This window comes from Mustela lutreola, chromosome 13 (assembly GCF_030435805.1).
Source record: "Mustela lutreola isolate mMusLut2 chromosome 13, mMusLut2.pri, whole genome shotgun sequence".
NCBI classification, from domain to species: domain Eukaryota; kingdom Metazoa; phylum Chordata; class Mammalia; order Carnivora; family Mustelidae; genus Mustela; species Mustela lutreola.
Genome location: NC_081302.1, coordinates 53,102,633 through 53,120,166, shown reverse-complemented (window position 1 = coordinate 53,120,166; position 17,534 = coordinate 53,102,633). Strand labels below are relative to the sequence as shown.

General features: G+C 40.7%; 2 protein-coding genes and 1 non-coding gene across 6 annotated transcripts in view; 2 read left to right on the top strand and 1 right to left on the bottom strand.

The window, feature by feature from the left end:
- WBP4 (WW domain binding protein 4) overlaps positions 1–6,137 on the bottom strand; it is a 66,766-nt gene extending 60,629 nt beyond the window's left edge. Inside the window, exons 1-4 of one of the 3 annotated variants that reach the window (XM_059144599.1) lie at positions 6,003–6,137; positions 3,999–4,071; positions 1,607–1,669; positions 1,398–1,521 (exon numbers count right to left, since the gene is read on the bottom strand). In XM_059144599.1, coding sequence (XP_059000582.1) covers positions 1,398–1,458 — 61 coding nt within the window. In that variant the 5' untranslated portion in view covers positions 1,459–1,521; positions 1,607–1,669; positions 3,999–4,071; positions 6,003–6,137. Of the gene's footprint in view, positions 1–1,397; positions 1,522–1,606; positions 1,670–3,998; positions 4,072–5,041; positions 5,200–5,574; positions 5,693–6,002 lie in introns of those variants that run through there. The other 2 variants (XM_059144600.1, XM_059144597.1) reach the window with 2 other exon arrangements.
- Positions 5,707–17,534, top strand: part of ELF1 (E74 like ETS transcription factor 1) — a 107,959-nt gene continuing 96,131 nt past the window's right edge. The window contains exon 1 of one of the 2 annotated variants that reach the window (XM_059144595.1): positions 5,707–5,847. The gene's annotated coding sequence lies outside the window, so the exon portion shown is untranslated. The remainder of the gene's footprint in view (positions 5,848–17,534) is intronic. The other variant, XM_059144594.1, reaches the window with a different exon arrangement.
- TRNAE-UUC (transfer RNA glutamic acid (anticodon UUC)) lies at positions 5,878–5,949 on the top strand. The gene has a single exon. It is a non-coding gene; the product is annotated as a tRNA-Glu (tRNA).

The window sequence follows — 17,534 nt, the reverse complement described above, 5'->3', positions numbered from 1 at the left end:
AAGAAGTTTTTGGAGAGTGAAGAATATCATTCCATGTTGACTATCTCAACCATTCTGCAATATCAACAACTGGGACTGCTATTTGCCTGGTTTAAGGATAATGGATTTGTCAAGGAAGAAATGCTGACAGAAAAGCTCCTGAGTTAAAGCCTAAGTTCATCAACAAGACTGATACACTCTACTTAATAAATGCCTTTATCCGGAACTGAGTTATCTTCAAACCTCCAAATTATTTACCTTCTTGCTGGTGACCGCATGGCAAAAGGGGACTCTCATATCCTGCTGGTGTATGTGAACTGGTCCAACCACTATGTAGAACTTATGGAGGTTCCTCAAAAAGTTAAATACACATATACCATATGACCTAGCAATTTCACTTCTGGTTATCACTCAATGGACATACAAGCAGCATTTCAAAGGGATATATGCACTCCCATACCTACTGCAGCATTACTCATAACAGCCAAGATATGTAAACAACCCTAACGCCCATCAACAAGATGAATGGATAAAAAAGATATAGTACATATGCATAATGTAATACTATTCAGCCATGAGACAGGAGGATATCTTGCCATCTGTAGCAACATGGATGGAACCTGAACATATTATGGTAAGTCAGGTAAAGAGAAGACAAGCATACTGCATGATATCACTTGATGCGGAATCTAAGAGTCCAACTCATAAGACCAAAAAGTAAAATTGTTGTTTCCAGAGGATAGGGGGTTGGGGGCTAATGCTGATACTGCTTAAGGTTATAAACTTGCAATAAGTAGTACTTAAGCCACAGAGATTGAATGCACAGTATAACGAATATAGACAACAATACCATAATAGATAATGTGGTAAATATTGCTTTAGTAGTGATCTTATTACGGTATATAAATGCATCAAAGTATCACCTGCATAAACTATGTTTTATGTCAAATTTATCCAATTAAAAAAATTATCTGCCTTCTAGTGGTAAAATCAGTAAATTTGTCCACAAAAGGCTAATTCACTATAACTCAACTATATAACCAAACATAATTCATACTTTTGACCATATGGATAAAGCAAACTGTGGTTATAATACAAGGCCTATTTTTTAATGAATAGCTCCTTTTAGCCAAGTACCTAAAAAACTCAGCTGTGTCTGAAATGAACACTGACCAAGACAGAACTAGGACTAGCTAACCACCGAGGCAGTATGGTTATGAATGGAGATGTTACAACATGAAGCTTTAAAAGTAAAATAAAAGTGCATAAGCAAAGTCCCATGGTCTAAATACAGCTATGATGCATAGGAAAAGCACCAAGACTAGACCCTGAGTGTACCACCTCTTTATGGAAACAATAAAAGCTCACTGAGCATGACCTCTGATGTTAGTTTTAAAACATGCTGGCTGCTTTTTTACCTGACTCTAAGCCAAGCCTTTTCAAATCCTCTTGGTATGCTTTCAGGGCAGCTGCCTCCATTGCGGCAAACTCCTTTGATGCCTTTTCTTCTTCCTTTGCCTTATCCAGGCTTTTCTGTTTAATCTATGTAAGACACATATAAAATCGAAAGCCAGATAAAGGACCGATATTTACATAGAAAAACTGGCAAAGAAATAAATTAAATTACCTCACTGATCCTCTTTGCAACATTCTCCTTATGATTCTTTCCTCTTTCGTGAAATTCAACACTCTTGAAAATTAATAAGAGAGAAAATGCAAAGGAAAGTTACATTAATATCATAATGGTCACAGTAAGGTAACAATAAATAGAGGAATGGAACATAACAAAATTGGAATGATTGACAGGAAAATAATTTTAATGCAAATCAGTCCTTTTAATCAAATGATATGAGGGAACTGAACCATGTTAATTGTTATCATATCCTCTGGTTTCCTTTGGTGCTTAAAATAAACTATGATAACCATATCAATGGAGAAAAATACAAAGTACCCGTGATGACAAATCTAGTTAATATGATTGTAACAAGGACTCAAACAAGACATGAAGCCAGAGAGAGGAGTGGGAACAAAACTTAACTTCAAGAAACACCTCTCAACATAAAATGTCAAAACCTGTAAGTCTCTAGAATTTGTACTGCTCTGGAAACAGAGAATAAACAATATTAGAACTTATTCCTCCAAACTATGAGGAAAGTAGACAGCAAGGAATTCCTTCCAACTTATGAACAAATACTTTTACACACTGTGGTAATGGTATAAGATGTACAACTCTTATGGAGGACAATTTGGCACTATCTACCAAATTTTGGCTGCTGGAATAGAGAACAAAGTTCCTACATACTGACATGGAGAGAGCTCCAGAGATACTGTTCAATTAAAAAAACAAACACGAGGGGCACCTGGGTTAAGCCTCTTCCTTTAGTTCAGGTCATGATCCCAGGGTCCAGGGATCGAGCCCCACATAGGGCTCTCTGCTCAGCAGGGAGCCTGCTTCTCCCCTCCCCCACCCCGCTCTCTGCCTACTTGTGATCTCTTTCTCTCTGTCAAGTACGTAAATAAATAAAATCTTTAAAAAACAAAACAAAAAACCACGAAACTATGGTGAAGGATAATGTGTATGGTATCCTAGGTTTTACATGACGCTGTAATAAAAACCTGTATGTGCAAACAGAAACAATGAAATGGACTAGAAAATGAAAAAAAGTGGTAACCTACAAAAAGTGATGGTGACTGGATGGGACAAAGGAGTGAGTGAATGTTATTACTCATTTAAAACAGTCAGGAATGCTCCCTAAATTACAAATGTCTGGGTGTACGCAATTAAACAATTTCTGATAAACCTTGCAAAATAAATTTTGTCAATCAAATCTAAGCTAAGCTATCCTAAAGTACTACCATGAATTCCTCTTTAAAGTGAGACATTGTAAAACAAAGGTTTCACAATGGAAAAAATTCACCTTCTAATTTTCATATATCAGGTTTCCTAAAGTTAATTATACCACACAAAGAATATTAAAGACCCATTTCAAAACAAAATAATTTTGTTTCTAATTAAAGGTTAAACTGATGTATATTAATAATCCAAAGAGAACAAAGATTATCCTAGAAGGGATTATTTACTCTTCTTGACTCCTAAAATTCATTGAACTGATTAGGAACCTCAAGAGAGGAGAAACTATCAACCATTTGTACAGAATTCATAATTTATGCAAGGATGGCCCAAGTTAAACAAGTTGAGATCTTTAGCAACTATTCAAAAGACCAAAAACAAAATCCTGGAAAAAAAATATGCCCAAACTCCTTGTACACAGTAGTAAATAAATGTCTATCAAAGAAGTATAATATTGTTAAAAACGGGGCTGCTGTTCTGTTGTGCATGCAACTCTATCAAGTACAAAGGCTAGGAATATATACTTAAAAGATAACCCCGTCTTTCAGTATATAATAATATATACATTCTGTATATAATAATATATACATTATGGCATGCACATAAGGGGGAAAAATCAGTGATGCTTTTATGTCTTAAAAGTTTAATCTAGATTGAGATACAGTAATAAATGCTTAATAGAGCTGCTATTTTCATAATAGTCCATGAAAGAGGTAATGATATTCTTTAAAATGAAACCATTTATAGCTACAAAGCTTTGCAAATATGTTTAATTTATTTTTCTGGAGTTGAAAAGACACAAGATAAACTACAATAATGTTCTTTTTTATATATAAACGGCTTTGTCCTTTAGTATTTTTTATATGGTAGTATTAAACAACATCATAATGTGGATAAACATGGAGATGACCCAGTCAACATCCATTTTCTGAATGTGACTAAAGGACATAGAGAAATAATTTGGCTCAACATATAATCAAATTTAACCCGATGAAAAGGAAGAAGGCTCACCACTTTCGTACAAGAAATGAAAAGACAACAGAAATATTTCAATGTTTTGAAAAATCAAGAGCAATGTATTTGAAGGTGCTTCATAAATACTGTTCAGATCAAAAAGAAACACAGGAATACAATATCATTAAACTCTCTTATAGTGGAATTATCATACAGGCCTATTGTCCGCTATCCAACACTTGCAGTAATCACAGAATTTCTTTGGTTGCGACTTCCAGTAGTCTGCCCTGAAAAAGAGAAAAACAGGTCTAAGCTTATTTATAATTAAAAAGGCAAAACTGTGCATGTTTTTATATCTTCTTAGAGTCTGAAATATAACACCCTCTTGCTGAATCCTGTCTTATTATACACATTACCTTTAGTATTTAACTCATGCAGCAGTTATCTGAAATTGTTGCCACCAGAAAAGTCGTCTGCACCGGATTTAAAACTGCCTTTAATAAAAGTGCTTAAAAAAATTTTTTTTTTTTTCTCATTTGCCACTATCATCAGTATGAAGAAATAAGAAACATCTTGGAAAAGATTTATCTTCTCTATGCCTTTCTGGCAATTTGGGAGATTGCCCTAATGGAGGCCTGAAGAAGCTCAAAGTTTGCTTTAAATCAAGTTAGTTCCATCAAAGGAACAAAGAACAAGACTCTTTTGGAGGGAGACTGGTTCCTCCGAGACTATCAGTTTATACAATTTGTTTTTGGGACTTGGGGCAAGAGGAGTTGGAAAAGCCAAGGGACCTCTTAGCCCGCAAGGCTTGGGGGGGTTGAGTGGGAGTTATGCTAATAAGACTCGCCGTTTCTACCAGTCGGTGAAGGCGGAGGTGGCCCAAGTCCAACCCTAAAGTTTCACAATACCCCAGGATTCAAGCGCTACAGAAACGAATAGGGTGCTTGCTACCCCCCAACTGTGCAAGTGAGGGAGCTCCCGGCTGCTTCGCGGGCAGCAGTCCAACCTCAACTGGCCGCCAACCTCCCTCCCGAAGCCCGAGCTTCGGGCCCCCAGGGCGCCCCGAAGGATAGCATTTCCAAATGCCCTGAAAACCGGCCCTGCCGGTCTGCTGCCGGTCCCGAGCGAGTTAAGAGCACCTCCGTCACGCCTCCAGCCGAAAAGAGGTGGGGGGGGGGGTGGAGGGCGAGACCCGGCAGAGAAAGGGCCGCCCTGGGAAACAACACCTCGTTGTTTAGAGCCTGAGACCCGACTCACATGACTGGACCAGCCGCTCCGTGCGTCGCCCCGGGGTCCGGCTCGAGCTCGTGTTCCCCACGCGGGGCGAGTTGGGACCCAGCCCGTCGCGAGGCCCACCGTAGCCTCCAAACCCGAACACCTCCCTCTTTCCCCGGGACCAGGGTTCCACGGTTCCCAACTACGGATGCCCAGGCGACTCAATCCGCGTTCGAAATCTCCTCCTCTTCCCCTCCCCCTACGGGGCGGTACTCTGGGATCCTGAGAGGTGGGGTCGGTATAAAGGGGTTGAGGTCACCCAGAAGGGGTGAAAGCGCGACGGGACCTGAGCCGAAGGACAAGAACTTCACGCCTCAAGTCCCCGCATCATCCCGCCTTCACTCTCTCTCTTCCCCTGGGATCCAGAACCTCCACCCTTCTAGGCTCGCTGGCTCGTGGCCGAGGAGCTCGCGCGCCGCCTCCGCCCCAACGCAAACAGCTGTTCCCCGAGACGTCGCCGCCCTCAACTTTGCCAACTAGTCCGCACGCACTTTGACCAGCGAAGCAACCCGGACCTGTAGGCTGGGGGCTGTTGGCGGAGTTAGAAAAAGAAAGGTGAAACAGCTGGTGTCGGGGCAGCGAGTTGCTGGGCTTTGCCTCAGAACTTTCCGGAGGCGGCGGAGTGGCCCCGCCCCGCCCCCGCGACGCCCGCGCACACGGGCCGGCTAGTTCCTTCGCTCGGGGAGCGCGTGGGCATCCGCGGCGGCTCGAGTGGCGCAGAGGCGACGGGGGGGAAGAGCGGCGTGGGGAAGCACAGCGGAGGCAGTGGGGGCGCGTGCACTTGTCAGGTGAGTCACGGCAGCGTCTCTTTCAGCACTTCCCATATGGTCTAGCGGTTAGGATTCCTGGTTTTCACCCAGGCGGCCCGGGTTCGACTCCCGGTATGGGAACGAAGTAACACTTTTAACACTTTTAAAGAAAAAAACCGAATGGGAGAACTTACTTATTTTGTTTCCCCTATTCTGACTCTCTACTTGTCTCCTTCTGATGAGTTTGTGACAAACGGACATTCGTGCTACGCCGGGCAGACTGGAGGAGCGAGTGCGCTTGGGTCCCTCGCCTCCCTGCTCTGCCAGCGGAGTTTCACTTTCCAGGGGCTGCCCTCCTGCCCCTCCGCCCCGAGTCGTCCTTTTCCAGACGCTCGGGAGGTGATGATTAACTCCGGCCTAGTCTTATCTCCTCCCAGCGCCCCCCGCACCACTCCCCCCCCCGGGCCCACACCCTCCGCGGCCGTAGTTTTCCGACCGTCCCAAGTGACGTGGGGCGTGTTCACCCCCTGCCCTCGGCGCCGGGAGTCCGCGCCCGGTTTGGAGTCCTCGTTTCTTTCCGCCTGCTGTTTACGGGGACACCCCCTCCCCCCCCCCCCCCCCCCCCGGCACAAAGCCGCCTGTCGCGGGGCGCGCGGCGGCGTGGCGGTCTGGCGAGCCTCGGTGCCTTCGGGCGCGCTTTCCCGTCCGCGTAGCTGCCCGTCGCCGCCCGATCGGCCGCGTGTCCACCCGGCTGTCCCGCAGCGGCCGAGCCCGCCGGCCAGCTCCGCCCAGCCTGACCTCGGGGGCGCTGGTTTCTGCGCACAAAAGTCCCGCGGACTCCGGAGCCACACACTTGAGTGCCACTGCCTGGGAAGGCCTCCGGGGCAGGGAATTTCCCCCCCCCCTCCACCCCCAATCCTCCCGCCCGGCTTTAAAGCGCGCACCCGGACGCGCGCGCACGTGCCGTGGAGAAGAAAAAATACCACTATGATGAGATGTCTTTAGGGAAGAAATTTAACTTTCCAAAGGGTCTAACGTTTTGAGCGCCGCCGATAGAAGAATCTTGGGGTGGAGGTGGGGCTTGGAAGAGAGAAAATTGGCTGGAGACTGGGGAGGGGATGTTATAACAAAGTTTCACTGTATTTTTAAATATAGAAGCCCTGTGTTTATTACAAAGAAGGGGCAGCTGTGTCAGCAGCATGTGAGCTGTAAATGAAACAAAAGCGTTATCTTAAATGCAAGCTGAAATTAGAAGATGGGGTGAGCTATAATGTTTAGTCCGTTGGGCCTCTGGGAACAATTGGAGAAGGAAGAAGTGGCTCTTGTGGATGGGTTTCTGGCCAGTGCATTGAGAAGAGCAGAAGTGGTGGTTAGTGAGCGCATTTCCAAACTTTTATATTTTAACCGCACAGTGAGTTTTGAAATAATCTGTTAACGTGATGCGCATGATTAAGGATTAATCACTTTTATATTGTAAGTAAACTTCCGTAATTTAAAATATTTTACCTCTTGGTTAGCTGAAATCTTTGAGTATTTACAAGCACCGTCACACGCTTTTGAAAGTTCCCGATGTTCAGGATCGTATTAGTAGGTTTTGGACACAGTACTGAATGGAATTGTATTTTCGCTCCTGCGATTAGCTCGGGATTGACCTTGGGTGAATCTTCCACCTCCTCTGTGCGCATTGTTTACAGCCTAAACTCTTGATAATACATATCTTCAGAAGCTTCGGATAGAGTTGCAAGAATTGAGCAATTCTTGAATAGGTCATGCAAGTGGAAACGTTTTATTTACGTGGGGAAAGTTTCATTTAAATGAAGAGTAGGATTGTGTCATTATTGAGAAACCATTTACTAAAAAACTCCGTCGGAATTTGGAAGGAGGGAAAGACCCCTCTGCCTTGTCTCTGGAGAGGGCTTAATTGTTCTTGACCTTGCATTTTGTGTTGACGTGGTATCATACAGTACCAAGGTGCTAAAATGGATATGATTTTCAACTGAGCACCCAGGAATTGCAAATAGCTTTGCTTTTTGTATACTTAAAGGATTGCTGAAGGGAGTAGTTTGGTGACAGTATTTTTCAGACTCCTATACTGTGTACCAGGCCAAACAGGGTAAGGCACTATCAGAGTTACAGAACATCACTTTTACTCCCGAGACCTGGCAAAGAGAGGTAGAGGGGAGAGTGTTTGCCTTGAACCTTGAAGAACTGGTTGGATTTCTCCAAGTGGAGAATGTATCTTAAAGCTGAGGGGAGTGGAGGGTGGGGGGCGGGGCTGGAGGAGGAGGCGGAGTCAACGGTATGAAGCTGGCACACTGTCTGAACACAGTGTCTAGAGGAAGAGGCATGGGAGATCAAGCTGGTATGGTAGAAGAGAATTTCACCTTAATAAATTTTGACTAGATAACAGGTTCTTTTATCAAAGGAGTACCATGTATGTAACTAGAGTTTTCAAAACATTTTCTCCTTTGAAAAAACAAATATAGCAGTAATATGTGAAACTTTACTCTGTTAAAAACCTTAAGCAATGTAGAGACTTGTGCCCGTATTTTATGTTCATCAGTTGAATAGTAATTTTTAATTGATAGAATGAGAAAAGCAGTCAGTTAGAATTCATTTTGAAAGAATGAAATCTTGGTTTAAATCATGAGCATTATCTACAACTATATTCTTACTAGCATGCTTTATTGAAAATGACCTTAATATTCTAAGACTGAGCTGCTAGCTGCTCTCAATAAGGCATACACCTTAAATTGGTTAAGGGTCAGTGATAAGTTTATAAGGCTTCATTCTATGTGTTTGTGCCTTGTTACCAAAAAGGCACTGATAGTCATTAGGTGTTTTAGGTGTCCCCTCATGAGCCACAGAGTAAAGGGATACTAATTGAGTGGTATGTATTTGCCCAAGTAGTCTCTAAGATTTGCTGCTCTTAGGCACAATCAGAAGCTATATGACCATTTAGTAAATGTTTACACAGATGAATGCCTACATTTAAAGAAACATAAGGGATTAAAAAATGATGGCATTTAAAATCCAAGGACTTTGCCATGGTTGAATATTATCTGGCCTCTATTTACCTCCCCAAATTCATGTCCTCCCTTCTCTGTCTCTTCATTATATATCAGCCACACTGGCTTCCTTTTTGTTCCTTGAACATGCCAAACTTGTTTTCCCACTTTTATTTCTTGGTGTTTCCACTGCCTAGAATATTTCCCCTCCAGCTCTTCATATTTCAGTCAACATCAGTGAGGTCTTTCTGATCACCCTTTTTTTTGTTGTTTATTTTATTCTTTTGTTTTCTCCTTTTTTTCTTAGTACCTGAAATTAACACATTCCCTTGTTTCTGTTTATTTCTTAACCTTTTTTCCCACTAGAGTATAAACTCCTGGAGGGTAAGGATACTGAATAGTGAAATCATTCTTGCTCTTTAAGATTCAAACAATAGTGAAGTAGTTGGAACCCTCATGCAATGCTGGTAGGCTGTAAAATGGTGTGCAGTCTGGAAAACAGGATGACAGTTCCCTCAAAATGTTCAACATGGACTTACCATAGCCAGCCTTTCCATTCGTAGGTATCTACCCAAGAGAAATTAAAACCTGCCTGCACAAAAACTTGTACATGTGTTTATAGCAACATTATTCGTAAGCAGAAAGTAGAAGTGCAAATGCCTATCAACTGAATGAATAAGATGTATCTAAACAGTCAAATGTTATTTGGCAATAAAAGTGAATGAGCCAATACATAACATAATATAGATCAGTTTCAAGATGGTTATGCTAAGCAGAAGAAGCCAACTCAAAAGACCACATTTTATATGATTCCGTTTATATGAACTGTACATAATGGGCAAATCTAGGAGAGAAAGAGGATAGATTATGGTTGCCTAGGATTGGGAGGTGAAGGGGCAGTAGTTACAGGGGCATGGCTTGGAGTGACTGCTAATGGAGATAAAGGTTTCTTGTTAGAGTGTTTGAAATGTCCTAAAATTAGAATAATGATAATGGTTGCACAACTCAGTAAATAACCTAAACGTTGAATTCTATTCTTTGGGTGAACTATGGTATGTAGAGCATATCAACAAAACTTAAAAGATTGAAGTAATAAAAAGCTTACATAATATTTTGTCTCTGCATTTTATTTTTATCATTTGGATAGTAAGCATTTAAAAATATAAGTGGAATAATTTAACACTGCAGTTCTAGCTCCTTGGATGTAGCAAGTGTTCAGTAAAGAGCTGATGAAGGAGGTTAATCTATACAGATAATTATGATACAATTCATAGTGTGACAGATGATCAGAGGGAACAAAGCCAAGGGTTATATGGCTTGGGGGCCTCCACGATATCACATCTGGAGTCATGTGAAGTGAATGGAAAAAGGCCTCCTATAGGAGGCAACATTTGGGATGGGCTTTGAAGTCTGGTTAGGCATTTTCTGGTGATGATATAGTGGAAAGCAAGGCATTAAGAAAGAAGCAGGCCAGAGTAGAGGCAGATTAACAGTCACTAGCACATTTTGGCTGAGCTGAGGGTACAAGCAGGATAGGAATTGGAAATAAGGCTGCAAAAATAGATTAGAGCCTGCAGCAGACAATGTTGGTGCTGTCAGATCCCTGGTGTCTTTATCATCCCCCCCCAACCAGTTGTATGCCTCGAGTGGTGCTTTTTTACCTGTGGAGAGCTGGAAGTACTTGGGGTTTGTCCCCTTACCTTTAACAACTCTCCACTGAAGACTCTCCAGTCAAGAGAATAACTTTGAAGCAGGGACTTCGATTTGTTCCCTTCTATACCATCAGCGCCTAGAACAGTGCTTGGCACTCAGAGAACATTCAGAATGTATTTGAATGAATGAATGCAAACCAGGAAGTTGGAAGGTCTATTCAAAGTTTATTTTACAGATCCCCTTACCTCTTCCAGAGCACTTAGATAGGAAATTTTGGAAGGTTCTGATTGTGAAGCTCTTTGAATTTGGGGATAAGGAATTTACTTAGCTGGGAAAAGGGATTTCTAGTGATACAAGTTTTTGATGAAACTAATTTGGTGGTAGTGTGCATGATGAACCAGAGGATGGAAGGATTGTGTCTGTAGTGTCCACTCTCATCTGCCCATTCCTGTTTCTGCTCCCACTCTCCCTTTGCATCCGGCCTTAAACAAGGTGGAGTGTCTCCGGAAGTACAGAAATAATCTGATAGCTGTCCTTGTCTCTCTTCTCTCCTTAAATAGGGTGGTAGCAGTGGAATGCAAAGGATGAGATTTAAAAAAAAAAAAAAAAAAGTAAAATGGAAGAAAAAATTGAAGATGCCAGGAAGTAAATACTCCTAAAAGAAATAGGGAGGTTACAAAGCATAAATATGTATTTATTTGTTTATTTATTTGGAGAGAACAGGCAACTGTTACTCCTAGGGTTGGTCAGACAGTAAACTACTACTGCCCACCTTTATGTGTATGTGTGTGTGGCATTTTGAATACTAAAACTGTACGTTGAATCCAGAGACAAATTTAAATGAGACTGCCACCCTGTGGACTTAGATGACCTAATATCATCAAGAATCCTAATAAAACCTCACTCATTTGAAATTCACTATTTTCGAACTCATCATGGTTCTTCTCTGTTGTTACTTGTGGGTTGGAAGGTTGAAATTTGTTTCCTGAACTTTTTCTGAGGCTTTTAAATAAAGGAAATTTAAAATACAGTCAATAGTCTTTAAAAGTTGCTAGGATAGGCTCCTGGGTGGCTCATTGGGTTAAGTCTGCCTTCAGCTCAGGTCATGATCTCAGGGTCCTGGGATTGAGCCCTGCATTGGGCTCTCTGCTCAGCAGGAAGCCTGCTTCCTCTGCACTCTCTGCCTGCCTCTCTGCCCCTCTCTGCTTGTGATCTCTCGTTCTGTCAAATAAATAAATAATTTTTTTAAAAAAAAGTTGCCAAGAGGGGTGCCTGGGTGGCTCAGTGGGTTAAAGCCTCTGTCTTCAGCTCAGATCATGATTGCAGGGTCCTGGGATCAAGTGCTAGTCTGCAGCTCCCTCTGCCTGCAGTTCCCCCTGCTTGTGCCTGTTCGCTTGCTCTCTCTCTCTCTGATAAATAAATAAATCTTAAAAAAAAAAAAAAAAAGTGGCATGTTGTAAAATAGTCTTTTTCCCCCTTCTATTGTACTAATTTTTTTTTTTTTTAAGATTTTATTTATTTGACAGAGGTCACAAGTAGGCGGAGAGGCAGGTGGTGGGCTGCTGAGCAGGGAGCCTGATGTGGAGCTCCATCCCAGGACCTGGAGATCATGACCTGAGTCAAAGGCAGAGGCTTAACCCACTGAGCCACCCAGGCACCCCTGTACTAATTTTTTCATCCTATGTTATAATACATATGGTACTGCTTTTGACCGTTGTAGCTCTTGAGAAATATTTGAAAACTCTCTACCCTCCCTCTTTTCTTTGGCTAAGTGAAAGTGACTTCCTTCTTATTTTTTTATAGAGCTGGATTTTATTGTTAGAAATTGTCCAGGCTTTGATAAATTGCCTTAAGTGTATTTATGTAAATAATTTAGATTTTATTCAGTGTTAGTTATTTAGAAGGGCAGTCTGCTCACAAATTAAACTGGTAAACTAATTTGACTCAAAATGAAATAGTGATTGTGAAAGACTTTCTTGGTCTCTGCAACTCAGGCAATGGTTCTGTCTAGAACTCGAGAAAATAAAACTTTCCCAGCAGAAGAGCTGTTTACAACTCGATGTTGTAAATGGCTTATATTCCCTGAGGTGTCAGGAGGGGTGGAGTAGCTGTTTAGCACTTGAAATTTGTATTAACAGTAAAGCAGAAGTGGGCTGAAGCAGCATTCTGAGGTCAGCAATGGTGCATTCTTTCTGAATGTGGTTTCTAGACTGAGGAGGAGAATGGTTGAAGTATCAACTGGACTCCTCGCCCTTCAGTTACCTGATACTTCCTCTTAGGAACCTTATATTTTGGTAATGAAGAGATTTTCAAATAGAATAGTAATGATTTTAAGTAACTCATTATTTCCTTGAGTTTTTCTGAAAAGTGTAGCATGACATATATCATGATATCCTTTAAATGGTTTCATTTAACTATTCCAAAGTAAAGGAATGGGACTGGGGGGTGACTTGTATACATTTTTTTGCAACATTTATATCTTATATTCTACAGTTGATGTATACTCTAGTTTATATGAAGTAGATGATGAATCGTGAAAATGCAGATGTTTATCTAGGTTTACAAGGTACATTGCTATTAAAAAGCAGTATTATTTAAATATCGTTTAGGTATGGAAAGTAACTTTTGAGACACTTCATGGTTCATTTGCTCCTTTCCTAAGTATTGGGACCAAGAACCAGTAAAGTTGGGGAGGTATTTGTTTTTTAATCTTTAATGGTTTCATTATCGTATTGGCTTTAAAACTGTAAATGACATTGTACTTATATAAAGAAAATTTTAATTTGATCTTTAGTTTGCTGTTTGTTATTGTATAGTATTTGCCTTTTTATGCTGGAATGGTGATTACTTTAGGATTAATGGTAGCTAGCGTTTCCTTTTACTTTTCACATCTGGCTTCATTTTCACAAATGTAAAAATAAATATTTTGTTCTCTGAAAAGTAATTCCAGTATAGGTGACTTGAATTTTGTTAAAGAAGTAACATCTGTTTCATAAATTTTATGTGCGCACCTGTGTTTGCAAATTCAAAATTTTATTTTTGAATGAAGACTACTCACTATTAAATAACTTTGATTTAAAACCTTTTTTGCTTTGTTTTAGATCTCTGGGAAGGTACTTCGCTAGTGAAGTGTCCAGACAATCCTTCTAAACAATCTTAAATCTTTCTTTGTAGTTTAAATCTCTTAATTTAGTTAAACCCTCTTTTGGATTTAAAATCCCAAACCTAGGATACATTTCTGATTTAGGATGTGTTGATATATTGCTTTGTATATAACTTTTCATCTGTTCCCAGATTTAATTAAACATTTAATTTGAACTTTCAAGATTGTAATGGGATTTGTTTTACCCTAGCTTTCCTGATGTCTGTAATTTATCACTGATACTCCCTTGTGCTACGGCATGCAGATGACTCAATTAACTGGGAAGGTTAGGGCCCTGCCACTCAATCTCCCACTGAGCAGGGTGGGCACTGACCCAGTTGTAAGAGCTGAAGTAGGAAGTAAGAATGTGACTGGAAGAGACTGACGGCAGACAGGGTCCTAGCAGTCTGAGAAGATACACAGGTGTGGCTAAGGGTGAGGGGAAGTATCAGGATGGAAGGAAGAACATAGTTAAGTTCCTTGAGTTCCAAGCAGGCAGTTGTCATCAGGGAATTTCAGATATGAGTAGGGAAGCCATTTCTTTGTTTTCCCTTGTTTTTTTGTTTTGTTTTTGTTTTTGTTTTGTGGGTTTTTTGCCACTGCACATGAACCACAATTTTACTGTTCTTTAAAATCCTGCTTTCAAAGACTGTCTCTTTTCTATTTTCATTAGCTTCTGGAATGTCTTGGGTTAGTTTAGGGGTGCATGTTTTAATGGGACTTGTTACCACAGCTTTGTAGGAAAAAGAAAGCACTTGAAGTTTATAAAAAAAGCAAAGCCTCACAATCATTAGAATGGCTGCTATAGAAAGAAAAGGAAATAACAAGTGTTGGAGAGAATGTGGAGAAATTAGAGTCCTTGTATACTATTCATGGGAATGTAACATGGTACATACAGCCACTATGGAAAGCATTATGGTGGTTCCTCAAAAAAAAAAAACAAACAAACAATTACTGTATGATCCAGCAATCCTATTTCTAGCTATATACCCCAAAGAATTAAAAGAAGAGTCTCAAGGAGGCTCTGTACATCCATTTACACAGCATCATTATTCACAACACACAAAAAGTAGAAATAACCCAAGTGTTCTTCGGTGCATTAATGGATAAACAAAATGTGTATACATACAGTGGAATATTTTTCATCTTAAAAAGGAAGGATATCCTGCAATTTGCTACAACATGGGTGAACCTGGGGGACATCATACTAAGTGAAATAAAATAGTCACAGAAAAATAAATACTGCGTGATTCCACTTATTTGTGGTATCAAGTATAATCGAAATCATAGAGGCAGAAATTAGAATGATGACTGCTAGGGGTTGGGGGAAGAGGGAATTGGGATTTGTTTAGTGGATATAGAGTTTCAGTTTTGTAAGATGAAAAGAATTCTGGAGATTGGTTGCACAACAGTATGATTATACTTATTGGTTATGATGGTAAATATACTTATTGGTTATGATGGTAAATTTTACGTTATGTATATTTTTCCATAGGTTTTTTTAAAGGAAAACTTGAATTTATATTTGGATATTAAAGTTGTAAGATTATAAAAACCTCTGTGATGAGACTGAGGCTATTTGGTGGATATTCAGGTATTAGTTGCCGAATACCTGGATAGAACCATGAAAAATGCAGACAAGATCCTCATGAAGCTTACAGTTTAGAGCAGGAGACAACTGTTGCATATGGGGGAGACCCTTGACAGAGTAGGGGGAGGGGCTACATTGAAAAGGCTTCTCCAAGAAGATGACATTTAAATGGAGATGTGGTGGATGAGTATGCTTAGTGGCTAGGAAGGAAAGGGTGGGGAGGCAGGAGGGAGTAGTATTTTGGAAAAGCTCCAAAGCAAGGAAAGGAACAGTCTCCTTTGGAAGGTGAAAGAAGATCCTGAGGGCTGTGATGTGTGAAAAGTTGGGGGAGGTGACCAGGGCATGTATCAGATCATTGAAGTCACTGTAGGCCACCACAAGAATTTTGAGTGTTGAGGCACCTGGGTGGCTCTGATGCTTGAGCGTCCCGACTTTGGCTCAGGTCATCATCTCTAGGTCCCAGGATGAAGTGGAGCTCCCTGCTTAGAGGGGAGGCTACTTCTCCTTCTTCCTCTACCTCTCCGCCTACTTATGCACTGTCTCTCTCTGTATCTCTCTGTCTCAAATGAATAAATTAAAAAATCTTAAAAAAAAAAAAAAAGGATTTGAATGTTATCTTAAGCAGAGATGGCAGATGTAGATGGGCTTAAACCAGGGAGTAGGGAGGTAATGTGGAGTGGGAGTAAGGAGAAAAATCCTGTATCTTCTCTTCCGTGTAGGTTTTAAATATGAATTACCTACTTAATCTGGAGCTTGAATGCCAAAGGGAAAAATGGTTCATTTATATTTATTCGGATGATATATTGGTTGCCAGTGTGACCTGTTGATGTGCTAAAACCTCAAGAGTAAATTTAAGGGGATTGTCAAGGACAATCATGGACATCTATGAAATGTCAAGGGCAATTGAGCAGAGGTGATTTTCACCTTTATTCTCTGATTTGGTAGTTGAAACCCCAGAAATGGATGGATTTGCCCAGGGAGAGTTTGGAGAGGAGTGCTTTCGGTGGAATGTTTAGAACTTCTCTGTGTTCAGTGACGAGGTGGTGGAGTGGGGCAGAGAAGACTAAGAAAAAGTACTCCAGAATTGACGGAAAACCAAGAGAGAGCATTTATTAGGTCTAACAAAACAAGTTCCAAAATCATTAATTGGTTTTCACCCTGTGTGGTCATTAACTTATAGATTTAGTGGTTTAATAGAGGTATAATTCAATTTGATTAGATTCAATTCGATTCGATTAGAATGAATTAAAAAATGAGTGGAAAGTGAAGAAATGGAATATAGACAAATCTTTGAGGAAGTTTGGTTGTGAAGGGAGTGAGAAAAGTGGTAGATGGGTTTAGGGTTATCCAGTGATTGGAGTTGTTCCTATGGAAAAGTCTGAATTTAAAGAATATCTTTTTTGGATCTATGAAATGTTTGAAAAACACATTACACACCTTGCCCTAAATAGGATTTACCCAATGCAAATATGACCTTCTCATGGATTTAATCTAGATATGGTAATATGGAATTACATATATACAGGGCAGTCAGGTTTCTGGAGGTATGGAGGTCTCTCTGTCACTATACTAATTTATGGTCCTCAGGGAAGTAAAAAATAGAGAATCCTGAGTCCCACTTAATCAGTTTTAACCTTAGGTGTAGGACTCAGGAATGTGTGTTTGCACGGTGCACATGTCTTTAGAGGATTCTCCTGCATCTCTTCTGCGAATGGCCTTGGAGAAAGTTGCTCTGAGAATCCTTTACTTTGAAATGTTCTGCTTTTTAATAGCTCTAGCATGACTTAAATGAGATGTAGGGCAAGCACTGAGGAAGGAAAGATTTTCAAAATTTTGTCTTCTGGTATGATTGGGTAGTAGTAAAAGTTTTTAGTGTTTTAGGATGAAACTAGCTTGATCCTTTTTCCTGATTGTAAAAGTGGTAACATGTTCAGTGTCAGTACTTCCGCTTTTCTTGTTTCTTCCCTCCTTGCACTCTAAGAAGCATGGTGCTTACTCCTACTGAATTGCCTTTGTTTGCTCCTAGAACTTCCTCTACTAATAATATTCCATAGCCTCCGCTGTATATGGCGGGTTCCTATCATTCAGGTCTCAAAGCAGCTGTCACATTTTCAGAGAGGCTGTCAAAGTAGGTTTTCTTGGTCACTATGTCACTTTGCTGATTTCCTTCATATGTGGACAGGGACTCTGCCTGAATTGTTAACATGAATCTATAGGTAAACTGTATCCTGAGTCTATACAGCATGTAGAAACTACTTAAATACTGGAAAACAAATAATAAAGATCATAAAAACCTTAACAGTATTAATACTGTTAACTTTCAGTTAACTGT